At 52.8% G+C, this 13,297-nt stretch overlaps 1 protein-coding gene across 6 annotated transcripts in view; it reads right to left on the reverse strand.

Moving 5' to 3' along the window:
- DLGAP4 (DLG associated protein 4) overlaps positions 1–13,297 on the reverse strand; it is a 197,949-nt gene that overhangs the window by 71,456 nt on the left and 113,196 nt on the right. For all 6 annotated transcript variants that reach the window (XM_019655199.1, XM_019655197.1, XM_019655196.1 and 3 more), the window contains 4 exons: positions 10,587–10,828; positions 8,182–8,296; positions 5,567–5,617; positions 2,479–2,719 (listed from right to left, as the gene is read on the reverse strand). In XM_019655199.1, the coding sequence (XP_019510744.1) occupies positions 2,479–2,719; positions 5,567–5,617; positions 8,182–8,296; positions 10,587–10,828 (649 nt within the window). The remainder of the gene's footprint in view (positions 1–2,478; positions 2,720–5,566; positions 5,618–8,181; positions 8,297–10,586; positions 10,829–13,297) is intronic.

Consider the following 13,297-nt stretch of genomic DNA (forward strand, 5'->3'; position numbering starts at 1 on the left):
TCATAAGATCTTGATGTTATGATTAGATGAGACTTGGGGGGGTGTCTTGAGAATAAATGTATTTTCTGAATAAAGTGGACTGTGGCAGATTGAATTACTGACCCTGATTCTTCACTCCTCCCTGTATCCACACCCTTTGCCATATAAATACAGTTTCTGACACAAAGGTGGGAGGGTACTTCTCCATCCCTTGTCTTTGAGCTCAGTCACATGACTCGTGTTAGACAATAGGATTTTAGTAGCTATTATGCAAGCAGAGGCCTTGACATGTGCTTCTGTGATCGCCATGAGAAGAACATGCGCTGGCTAGGCCACTGATCTCAGGAGGACCCTTCAATCCCAGGAGGGAGATGAAAGACAATGTGGAGCAGAGCTGTCCCAGCCGATCCACAAACTTGGGAGCAAGAAATAAATGTTTACTGTTGTATTACACCAATTTTGTAGTTGTTTGTTATGTAGCACTACTCTAGCAATAGCTGACCGATATAGGGACCTAAACAGTTTTAGGACATGTAGCCCATCACCCATCCTCAGCCCACTCATGAGTGACTGGGGTTGGGGGAGATTGGTGAATGAGGGTTTATTTGAAGAAAATTGCTAGGGTGCTATGTCCCTCCAGGCCTGCCTCATATTTAGATTCCTCATATCATCAGGTCCATGAGAAGTTCTCTAATCCTTTAACCTGAGGCTCCTATGGGGCTGTAGAGGACTGCCCGGGAGAATCTGGCAGGGATCCCCTAGGTTTGGAGATCACAGAACCTGGGCCCCGATACCTGTTTGGAGACCTCAAAAATGGAGAGGCTGGCAGGGCAACCTATATGTGGCAGCAGGTCTAGAAGGAAGGCTGTAGAAGACCAGGCCATCTTTTCAGAGTGCTACCAGGCAAAGGCCTCATTTCACACAGAGTAAGTGGGAGCCAAGGAAGAAAGTAGGGCTGGAGCTGTCCTCAGAGGAGTCTGCCCAAGATACCTGCCTGGCAGGGCCAGGTTCCCCAGTAAAAAGAGGCTGAGTGGGGAGGAAGGCGGGGAGGCAGGGGGGGAATACCAGGTGGGGGAGCTGAAGGGGAATAAGAAGCAGTCGGCTGAAGGGAGACTGCCCATGATGCCAGGAAAGAGGTACCATGTGGGCCCTGCAGGATAGGACAAACTCCAAAAGCACCACCTAGGAGACAGAGCCAGCATGTAGCATCTGTCATAAAGTCCTGATGCCAGACTAGCTACCTTCCCCTCCCACCTGAAGGGATGTGAAGCAGCCACTAGTGAACACGGAACACAGAAGACACTGACCACCGTGCCCAGCCCCAGTCAGGCCCTAGCTGCAGATGCATAAAATTTGAGGTAGACCACACCAAAGTTTTGAAATGAGACCAGACTGGACTCTCAATACCTGAAAACAAGACTGTTCCTCACAGTCTAAAACTGACTGGAAAAGCTCAGGGATCTGCCCAGATATCACCCAGGGTTTGAAGGCAACAGTGAAACCAAGTGGTTTCTTGCTCTACCCCCTGTAAACACCAGTTCATTCAGTCAATAAGCTGGTTTCCTGTGTATAGACTATCCACAGGATTCAGGTTCATTTGTGAACATCATACACCAGTTGGGCACTTGACACAGCTGTCTCTCTGCCTGCAATTCAACCCCAAGTGCCTTCAGTGGTTAGGAAGCTCAGAGTCAAGCCTGAAATGAGTGATAACAGCTACCACTTGTCAGCTCCTACCACGTGCAAGGCCCTGCTAAACTCTTCCTATGCTCAGTCTACTTTCATCTCCCGAAGAGCCTCCTGCGGTTTGGCTTATGCCTCAATTTATTTATAAGTGGGGAAACTGAGGCTCAGGAGAACCAGCTAGCCAGAGCGTAAGCTCAACGCTTTCGCTACTAAACCAGAAATTATGCTATTATTTTCCCTGGTCTTGATTTTCTTGATTTTCATGGCTTGCCCTTGTGACACAGGGTCCTTTCTACCCTCTGATCCTGTGCGAGTTATCTTCAGAGGATTTAGAGCAAGAATGAGGAAGGGTAGTTTGTCCCTGATTGTGACTATGAGAGAAACCTGCAAACTCACTCCTTTGATAAGGTGCAATGCAGATCCCATATTCTCTCCACAGGCTCTGCCTTCCCCGCAGGTTTCCACCCTCCCCACAGGTTCGCCTACCTGAACTAATCCAAGAAGGTAGTTAGGGCTTCAGTGAGCTCTGCCTACCAGCAGGTGGCTGCTCTGAGCCAGTGTCTGGACAACCGGGAGCAACCCAGTACTGTTCCACAAGCTGGAGCCTTCTCCATCCCCGACCCCCTGTGTCCCCATTTGAGCTCCAGTTTGCCTACTGGTGGGAAGTTCGGTCCCAAGGCCTCCTGCTTTTGCTCCTAACCATCCCTCCAGTCCTGGCCCAGCCCACCACGGATTCCTCCCCAGCATTTCCCACTGCCTATTCCCAACAAAACAAAACACAACACAACACCCTCCCCTCACCGCAGTACTCACTCGGAAGCGTGCGACTGTTGCTGAGGCTACTGGTGCTGGGCGGTGGGGAAAGGGACTGCAGGGAGGCACTGTCCTCCTCCTGCGAGCAGCCGGCCTGGATGGCGCGCAGGTAGCTGTGGCTGCGGGAGCGGAAGTAGCTCGGCAGAGGCAAGTCAAGTGCCTCCGCCGCTGCCGACTCTGCTTCGCTGCAGGCGGACTCGCAGGCCGCCTCATACTGGTCGCTCAGATCTGCCTCCCGTACCTGTCCCGGCAAAGACAGGCGTCAGGGGCCAGCTTTGCCCACCCTGAAGGGGCGGAGAACTTGGGGGTCGGCCCAGCTACAGGGCTGTTGAGTCCATGGGGCCGCCATTCAGCCCACCCTCTCCCTCCCAGCCCACTCAGAGTATGGGATGGGCAGTGGAGTCCTTAGGAAATACGGAGCCCCTCTCACCTCTCTGGCCTTCACTTTCCCCATCTCCACAATGGAGAAACTATTAAGGACAGTTTACAGGATACTAACTAGATCACATGAACTAGATTTATCTTGTGTGTCCACACTGATGGATTGATAGACTTTGAGGTCACATTTGAATTCAGCAGGAAAGGAAGCTATAGTCAATTAGCAAATGTCTGCCCTGAACGTTGGAATGGAGGGTGGCAGTAGGTGTGCTATCTTATAATTTATAGATATTTACCACCTAGAAAATGGGGCTGGTTATACACCAAATTTCACAGGACTGTTGTCAAGATTGAGATAATTCATACCACATGCAGTGAGGGGAAGACATTTGCCAGGGGCACCCAGTGAGTTAAGAGTCAACACCTGATGTGTATTTAAGGAAGATTAACCTAGCCCTGGTATATAGAGGAGACGTTGGGGAGGGGGCCTGGAATGAAGGCAGATGCCAGAGGTGAAGCTGATGCAACAGTCTGGTGAGAGAAGTTAAGACTGGGATGGGGGTAGTGGCAGCGAGGATTGATTAGTGATGCCTACCACGGGCAGTATGGAGCAAGCCAACATGCATGCCACCTGCCATCCCACATCTAGTTCAACCTCATTTAGATGGCGTCTAAGTGTCTCCCCAGAGATGACCGTCCGAGATCCTACACATCTGTAGCTTGGGGTGTGAACATAGAGGGGCCTCACCATACATACACTCTCTAAAGGTTCTGGAAGGGTCTGTCTGAGCTATGTCTCAGGCCATGTTGGTAACTGGAGGGTCACAGAGTATAAGCTGAGGAGTCAGCTGACTGGGTGCAGGTCTTGGGGGAGGTCTGGGCTACAGGGGAGGGGGCAGAAGTTGACTGAGCACCATGTGGAGGAAAAGATGGAGCGGGGCCTGGGGCCACCTCTGCTCTGGCCCAAGCTGTGTGACCGCAAGCCATTATTATCCTCTGGGTCAGCGTTTCCTCATCTACATGACGTGGAATGCCCCTTGTCTGACACTTTATCAGGTAAAACGACGAGATGGACCATCATCCAGTTTGGAACATACGCTGTCCAAATATGGTAGTAACTAACCAGGTGTGGCTATTTGGGTTTAAATGAATTGAAATTAAACAAGTCATTTCCTTAGTCACATTTCACCTGCGCATGCTCCCTTACGGGGCAGCGTGGATTACAAAACATTTCTATCATCGCAGAAAGTTCTACCGGATGTGCTGATAAATGAAAAGGCTGTGTGGCATATTCAAACGCACTTGGAGGGGATATTAAAGAGATGGGTGTTTACCTTCCAAAGCTGCAACCTGAAGTATACTGACCAGGCTCCTGTGACTGACAAGGGCAATGAGGTCTTGCTTTGGGATTACGTAGAAATAGCACAGCTCTGGAGCTAGACTGCCAGGATTTCAATCATTTCCTCGCAATATGATGTGGGTTAAGTCGCTTCACTGCTCTGTGCCTCAGTTTCCCTATCTATAAAATGGGGGCTAGATATAGACCAAATTTTATAGGGTTGTTGTCAAGATTAAATAATTCCTATCACATGCTTAGAATAGCATCCAGGAGTGTAAACACCTGCTAACCTGTACCTATTATTATAGGCAGTTCCAATGGGGTGACTGCAAAGACTTGTAAATGTTGGTTAAGATGCTCCCAAGGTCTGGTTGCGGGGTGGGGGCATGGGGAACGTCAGCTGGCCAGTGCTGCTGGTATGTGTATCATTGAGGACACACTGCGTGCAGGGTTCTGCCCTGGGGGTTTGGTATGTGAACGTATCACAGCCTTACCATAAGCCTGTTGAAGTTAGAGGAAAAAGAGGTCACTGGGTCCAGTGTGGACTCCCCAAAAACCTTCTGGAGTAATGGGTTCAAGAGGAACTGTGACATGGGAATGGTGGCACATAAAGCATCCACATGACATCAGGAAATGTTAGGCCAGTCCTAGTTAGTTTTGCCCCTGGAGGACTTGTGGCTTTGGACAAGTCCCTTGCCCACTCCTGGCCACAATGATGGGTTGAGCTCAGAGCATCTTTCCTGCACCACTGTCTGGTCTTGGGGCTGGAACCTGGGAGGGAGGAGAGGGCCACTTCCAGGGGCAGGACAAGTGCGCACAGGAGCGGGAGCTCCCTTAGGGCAGCCAAACAGTGCCAGAACTGGCACTGCCTCCATCCACTTCTGTAAAATTGAAGTCTCTGCATTCATGCCAATATCTTTAAAGGTCTTGTTGAAGCCCCCCAAAGGAGAAAAGTCAGGGAGCCTGGGGGCTGGAACCTACCACCAGACCCTAGCCTGTCCAAATAAAACAGTTTCCCCAGGCCTTTCCCAGGCTTTGGGGGAGACGAGGAGGGAGGGAGCTAGAAGAGTCTCAGGGAAGGTCTCCCGTTATCCTGGGATTACTTCTCACCCCATCCACAGGCCCTGGCTCCTTCTTTCCCATTTTTGAGAGGAAGAAACTAAGGCACAGAGAAGTGAGTGACAGGGCCAAGGAACGGAAGGTCAGGGCACCAACATGAGTCTGGACTCCACCTGCACGGGCAGTGGCTTTCCTAGTGCTGGCTCTGCGTGGACCTGCCCAGGCTGGGAGCTAGGACCACTCAGATGCCAGGCCTAAGACCCAGCCCTGGACTCTGGGGTTGGGGTACCAGAGAATGGCAAACATACTGACCTGCTGCTCATGGCCAAACAACTGGGGGAGCAGGGAGGCCTGTCCAAAAATCTGCAGGAAAGAGAGGGGGAGGGTTATGGGAGATCAAGGCTGGGGGCTGAGGTCGGGTATTCAGGATGGGCTGCAGAAGAACTTGGGGCTGGCTGGTTTATTAACCTCCTCAGCCTGGCTGAGGCCCAGGCGCTGGGTCTCACTTGGCCCCCTCCAGGGAGGGGAAGCTCGCTCCCTCTGGGGTGGAGTGTTGCTGAGGACTTGTAATCTGCTATATACAAGTCTTTCTCTTGGTCTGGCTCCTGAGACCATGGATGCTCTATCTGCTGCCTCTCACCTGGGCCGACAGCTCCCCAGGGTCTATAGATTAGGGAGAGAGCCCTTCTCTTTCCTGGCTCGGGCCTACACAGTCCAGTGTCTGGTGGGGAGGCGGGCTTCTTCTGGAAGGAGTCAAGGCCTCATAGACACAGCTAGAGCTGATACATCTCTGAATTTGAGGCCACATATATGGCTCAGGTCACTCAAGCTTCTGGGGTGAGGGTTTGGGGGTTCAGAGGACCCTGGGCTAGGAGAGGGCCGGGCAGGGCGTAGTGGGAGAGTCCCTAGCTTTGCTGATACCTTGTGCCTTTTTGCGTAGCAAAGGACAAAAGTGTTCCAGGTGCCAGGGCCAGGCAAGGGATGAAGATGGGGTGTGAGAGAGACAGGCAGACAGACCCAGAAAGGAACATGGAGATGAGACACACTAGAGTCAGAGAAAAATATGAATGAGAAGAAAGAAAAACAGGGAGACAGATGTAGACAGATGCAGTCAAGACAGAGAGACGAGAGAGCTTGGTAGGATGGGACAGACCGGGAGGGAAGCCGTCCATTCAGCAAACACCTACGTGTCCTGTGCCACGTGCTGGGGACACTGTGGGGAACAAGACAGCAAGGTCCCCACCTGTAGGAAGCTCCCAGTCTTCAGAGCAAGACAAACATCAAGTAAATAAACAAACAAATGTAATTCCAGATAGTGGTAAGTGCTGTCAAGACAATTAAGCAGGGTAAGGGAACAGTGCCCTGGGGACTCCTTTAGAAAGACTGATAGGGCAGGTCCCTCTGAGGAGGTGACATTTGAGCCAAGACCTGAAATGCAGGGAAGAGCTAGCTGTGCAAAGATTTGAGAGAAGAGTGATCCTGGGAGAGGGAACTGCAAATGCAGTGACCTGTGGCAGGAATCAAGTTTGTGACCAGCAGAGTGGAGGCCAGTGTGGTTGGAGCAGGGTGAATGACAGCAAGTCGGGATCATGTCCCAGAGGGAGGCAGGGCCTCACGGGTCTGAGTAAGGACTCTGGCTCTCACCTGGGTGAGGTGGGAGCCCTGGGAAAGTTTGGAGCAGGGGTGTGATGATCTGAATTAATTCTTTTACAAGCTCCCTCTGGCCACCGAGAATAGATTGCAGGTGGCAGACATGGAGGCCAGGACAACTGTTTGGGTGAGACTTAGTGGAGCCTGGATGAGGGTGGCAGGGGCAGAGGGTCCCATAGCTGGGGTACTCTACCCCTCCCCGCACCTGAGGTCAGTCCCCTTGGAGTCTGGGAATGACAATGCTGGGGAGGGCTTGGCCAGGCTAGGAATAATGGACTGGCGAGGAGCTGGGGTCCCAAAGCCTTCGGGCTCTAAGCAGTCCGTTAGCCTGGGCCATGGGGCTGCACACAGTGGGATCCAGGGTCTGTTCCTGCCCAGAGAGAAGGCTGGGTCTGCACCTGGCTGCCCTCACTGCTCTACTGTGCAACTACTGGCAGGTGTCTGCCTCTCTGGGCCTTCTCTCCAAGTCCACACCATGGGGGGAGCACTCAAGCCTTGGCTGGTCCTCCCTTTCCAAACTCTAAAGCACCATGCACATGGCAGGGGTTGGGGTCCAGGTCTGGGTCTGACAGCCCTAGATCCCTGCCCAGCTTTGCCTCCTCCTAGCTGTGTGACCTCACCTCTCTGAGCCTCAGTATCCTCATCTGTGAAATGGGGATATGAATAATAAGACCCCCTCTGGGGTGGCTGTGAGGGTTCAAGGAGCTGGTGGTTGAGAGAATTAAGTGCTGCACAGCGTGCTTATTGCTGTTAGTGGTCCAGAATGGAGAAGCAACTTGTGTAAGGTCACACAGCAAGATGATAGTAAGAACCATGAAGGTCGCTACCCTTTGCTGAGCACTTACTTAATGTTCATTATCTCATTGATTCCTCACAACCCTTTGAAATAGGAATTATTACTGTCCTGTGGTAAATCAGGAAACTGAGGCTCAGGGAAAGGGGTGACTTGTCTTGGGTTTCTACTGTCAGGGACAAGATTGGGACTCAAACCTATGTTTCTAGTTCCCAATCCTCAAGGCTCCGGGGTCTACAACAGTGATGTGGCCCCTCCCTCTGGCCCCTCAGCTTAGGCTATGCAATGTCAGGCCCGTGACTACTCTCCAGCCACAAGACAGTGGGGCGGAGAGACACACATAGGCAGCTTCGAGCACAAAGACTGAACAGAAACACAGTACAGACCACTCAACAGGAGTTGAGCCTGGACATCTCTCCTTCTCTTGGGTGGGAGCCGGGGCTCTCCCAAGCCCACTCGCTTTCTGGTTGCCCACCACCCTCACCTGGCTCATGCAGCTGGAGTCGTTGAGGCTGTCGCTGATGGGGTTGTAGTCTTCCTCCCAGCTCGGACACTTGGAGGGCAGCAGCATGTCCACAGAATCCAGGCGGTCCAGACTCCTGGTGGGGGTGGGGAGCAGACAGGGCTCAGCCCACCCATTATTCAGCCTGGGAAACTGAGGCCCAGAGAGGAAAAGGCTGGCCAAGGTTATCCAGTGGCAGAGGGAAAAATGAAAGCGACTGCCAGCCCAAGTGGCGGCGGTGGTGGTGGTGGTGTGCAATGTGCAAGGGGTGAGCTCCCAGCTTTTGGAAGCTTTGTGAGTCTGGAGGATACAGGCAGCTTTTGACTGTCATGTCGGCTACAGCCACCAGGTGGCAGCACAAGCTTGCTTTTGACCGTTTCAAACGAGGTGGCCCACACCAGCTCAATTCTACAGCCCATTCCCCTGCAGGTCTGGGGGCAATTCCAGGGGCTGGACAGAGAAGGTGGGTCAAGACCCACAGCATTGACCTCAGACTAGGGCTGCCAAAAGGGCATCAGTTTCAACACAATGTCCAGGTGGCCTCCACCCGGCCCCCAAAGACTCACCACTTCTTCCCAAGGCCCCTGATCTTCAATCTTTCTCACATCTTCCTGACCCTGGGCCTCCTCCCACCTCTGCTCTGGGGATAAGGTCCAAGCAGACAACAGCTCGGGCTCTTCATATAAATGGGCTTGGACTGGAATCCAGCTTCCTTGATGGGTGACCCTTGCTTAAATGTCAGTTTCCTCACTTATTAAGTGGGAATGACACTATGCCTACCTGCTGGGGCTGTGACCAGGTGGATTCAGTGATGCAGATTAAAAGTGCACTGGGGCAGTAGAACCCAGAGTACAGCAAGGGCTAACAGACAGCGGCACCCATTACTATTACTACTACCGTTATTATTGACTCCCTCTCATTCAAGGCCTGTGCCCCGGTCCTGACTACCTCTCCTACTTTGATGCCCACTGGTCACTCATAGAACTGTAGGATTTCAGGCCTAAAAGAGGTCTTAGAGATCATCCAGTTCAGGGTCCTCAATTAAAGATGGGGAAACTGAGGCTCAGAGAGGGACAGACCTGGGACTAGCTGGTGGTGTCCAGAATTCCCACCTGCAGGACATTCCCTGTCTTCTGTCCCAACCAGTGAGACTCCTGGTTTCCTCCTCCCTGCCTCGGTCCTACTGTCACCCAACCTGCTCTCTTTCCTCTCAGTCCTCCCAAACTACCTCCTCCATGAAGCTTTGGTTCATGTCCCCAGTAGCTGGAGAATGAGGACTAGGCTCGTTCCCTTTAACTCTTGCAAGTCTTTTTGTCTGTTTCTGACTTGCTTTTGTTTCTCTTCCTCAGTGGACTTCCTATACCAAGTTTCATATGCTTTGTACTCATTTGAGACGTTCTCTAACTTGCCTTTCATTTCTTTCTGTTCTAATCCCCACGGTGACTGCTGCACGTGGAAGTATCACCTCTTTCTCTAACATTTTAATTGTTGCTTTCTGTGCACATGCATTTCATTTGTTCATACGTCCACTAACTCTTCCAAGTCTTAAAGCAACAAAACAAGGCTTGAATGGTGAGATTCCAGGCAGGGTGATGGGACAGGTGAAGGCTGCCTATCTCCCTTTGACTTCTGGATCTCCCCTCCACCCCAGCCTTCGAGTTCAGGGATCAATTACAGAGGCATGTGCAGAGGGGGCGCTGACCTTTCCTGGGCAGTGCTGGCACAAGTGGCGGGCTTGGTTCTTCTAACCTGAAGTAGAGGGTCCCCTGGGGCAGTTCCCCTGTGGGAGTGGAACTCACCTGGGGACGTGGCTCCTATGGGCAGGGTTTACCTGGGCCAGTTACTAAAAAGAGCTTCTCCTTCTCGTTTACCAAAGGATGAGGCTCACCTGTGGTTAGGACTTTATTGTGGGGAACTTATGGGATCGCATTCATCAAATGGCGAGGCTCTCCTCATCAAAGTGCAAGGGCCAACCTAAGGACGGGAGTCTCAGGAAGGGGGCTAACCTGAGGTGGGTTCCCCAGGGACTGGGATCATTGTGGGCGCAGGTTCGCCTGGATCTGTGGCGGCTGGGCTCTCCGGGGGTGCGAAGGGGAGAAAACGAGGTTGCTGAGGATGGGGCATACCTGTGAGGGGCTCACCTACCGGGCAAGGCTTGCCTGTGAGCGGGGCTTGTACCTGCGTTAACAGGCTTTCCGAGAGGAGAGCTCCTGTGCAGGCGGGGCTTACCTGAAGGGGGCGGAGCTCCAATGGAGCAGGGTTATTGTGGGCGGGGCTCACTTCTTGGGGCACTGCTCGGATGTCCGAGAGGTTCTCCCAGGACCGGGGCTCCCGGAGGCAGGGCTTGCCTGAGGGCGGGATTCTAGAGGGAGGAACTGCGCGCTAACCTGCGGGGATTACTCTGCTCTCCTAGCGACTGCTGTGTGGCCCTCAAGTAGCTCTGGCGCCGTGCCGCAGTTTTGGGTGAGGGCTTGGGGCTGCCGCCAGACTCGTCACTGTCCTCGTCGCCCATAGCCTTGATGTAGCTGCCGCTGCGCATGCGCCGGCACGGGATGTGGCCCTCCGCTGTGGTGTCAGCCTCGCGCTGGGACAGCAGTGCGGTGCTCCACTCGCCTCCGCCGCCGGGCACCTGGGGATGGGAGGAAAGGCCTCAGCGAGGGTGGAGCGGGGTGCAGCGCACACTTCCAGCAGACCGCCCAGCCTTGGGTCAGAGCTTCGGACCCTGAAGCTTCCTCGCTCCCCACCTTGGAGAGTTAGGCCTTCGGTGCTGGGTACTGCCATTGAAGCCATCCAGCAGCCAGGCAAAGGCCCAGGCTGAGAAGGATGGCTGGGTTCCAGAGCTGGCTCTGCCACAGCTTCACTATGTGGCCTTAAGCAAGTCCCTGCCCCTTTCCGACCTCAGATTTCTCCATGGATCCCAGGATAGGTGCCCCAGCAAAACAGCCCAGGCCATATGATCACAAAGGCCTCCACTGCAGCTAGCTTTCTGAGAAGCCGCCGTGTTCCCGTCACTTCCCCTGCTATCTCAGGGGATGGCTAATGATCCCACTGCATAGATGAGAACAGCAGGCCTGAGGGAGGCCCCCAGATCTGACACCAAGGGCTTGGCCCTAGGATGGGGGAAGAGGACAGGTCAGAGGACTCTAGCACCTCAGTACGGGGGCAGGATCCTCCAAGCCAATCACAATTCCTCATCCCACAGGTGGGTAAACTGAGGTACAGAGAGCAGAGTGGCTTTCAGGGGCAGCCACACAGTGAGCTGGAAAAAGGTTTCAGTTTTTCCATCTGACCCTCAGGGACCCCACCTGTGGAAGGGGGCTATGATAAGGGCAAGTGAGGTCACAGCTGTGAGGACAGCCTAGTCCCCCGTAATTACAGTGGCAGAAGCCAAACAAGGGGACCTCCCCCACGCTTCCAAGGCCAGGATCTGCCGGCTGCTCCAGGGCAGCACACAGCCTACACCCCTTGTTCACCTAATACACACTGACATGGTGATGAATGAGTATGCGCATCTCTGCACTTAACGCACCTCAGCCCGAGCAGAGTGCATGCACTTTACCATATACATGTGTCTCAGAGAACAAGCATACCACCCCCCACACACCCACCTCACCGAGGATGCGCAGCAGCAGCCACTTCATTTGCGCACTCCTCAATGTGTACGCAATGTGAACACACAGCGTACTCACACAACTCGTCACATATATGCTAGCCACCACTGCACTGTGGACACATCTCAACATGTCCCCAGCTCACCATGTCTTTGCCTTAACACATACAGAGCGTATACTCTTACTAGGTCTATACTTCACCATGGATGTCCAAGTACACACATTTCTCAGTATATACACATACCCATTCTTCACCACATCCACAAATGCACACTCCCCAAATCACCATGCCTGCACAGATACCACATTCTTTTCGGTGCCCACCTTGCCAGTGGCCAATTCCCAACTGAGGGAGGGTCCGTGTCTGGGACTCCCACCAACGAGCTCCCCTCAGCTTTCCCATAACCCTCTTCCCCCGTTGACTGCCCAGCCAGTCACTAGGGCCTGCACATTCTACCCCCCCAAACCATTTGCCAGTCCATCCGCCCTACCTCCAGCTGTCCCTTGGGAAGGTGACCTTGTATATCTCTGCTCAAAACCTGTTGTTACCCCAGCCCCCACCCACCTATCTCCTGTCACACAAGCACAACCACAGGGCCTACAGGGCCACCCTTTCATGGTGTTTCTGAAGCATTTTCACGTGATCAGACCAAAACATACCATTTTGAGAGGAAGCCAGGTCACACACCACTCACACTGATATTTCTAAATTAGGAAGTGGACTGAGCACCACAAAAGCCTTAAATATATAAAATATTGCCTGGATTTCATTTTCTTTCTATTGGAAAAAAAATAGCCTCCCCCCCCCCCAGTCTCACTGTCTTTGAAATTTTATAGAGAATGACAAGAACTCAGGGCTTTGTCAGACTTTGATGTTCATCTGGTTCAAAATGCATCTAATGTGTTCCCAAAGGCTGGCCAGGCCTGCGCTGGCATACCATCCCCCCCTACCCCCACCATGAGGCGCTCACTACCTACAGAAGCAGCCCCTTCCATCTTGATGTGTACTGCAATTCGCTTCCTGTAACTTCCACCCACAGCTTGGGCTCTGCCCACGGGAGTCACCCAGTACATACACAGCCACTCTCTCTGCCCTTGAAAAACCTGGGGGATGTGTAGCAGCAGAGATGTCTGAGCCTTCTGCTACTTTTCTTGACTGTGGCCTTGGTGCATAAGAAGTACCTCGATAAGCATTAGCATTTGAAAGAAGCTAGCTAGTCCCTCAAACTAGGTTAGGGCCTCTTGACTTCTGCAGTCCTCCATGCTTATGGCTAGCACATTTTGCTCAAACACTGATGTGACTGTTTATGTGTCTTTCTCTCCCAGCATCCTGATAACTGGGGCTATGTCTTATTTCTAGCTCTGTTCATTTAAGTGTCCTTCTGTTCAGCCATCCCTCTCTCCTCTCACATTTCCTAAGCACTTCCTCTATGCCAGGCCCTGTCTTGGGCCTTGGGGACACACAAACTGCATTATATATGGTCCCT

Source organism: Hipposideros armiger, unplaced genomic scaffold, assembly GCF_001890085.2.
Source record: "Hipposideros armiger isolate ML-2016 unplaced genomic scaffold, ASM189008v1 scaffold_238, whole genome shotgun sequence".
Taxonomy (NCBI): domain Eukaryota; kingdom Metazoa; phylum Chordata; class Mammalia; order Chiroptera; family Hipposideridae; genus Hipposideros; species Hipposideros armiger.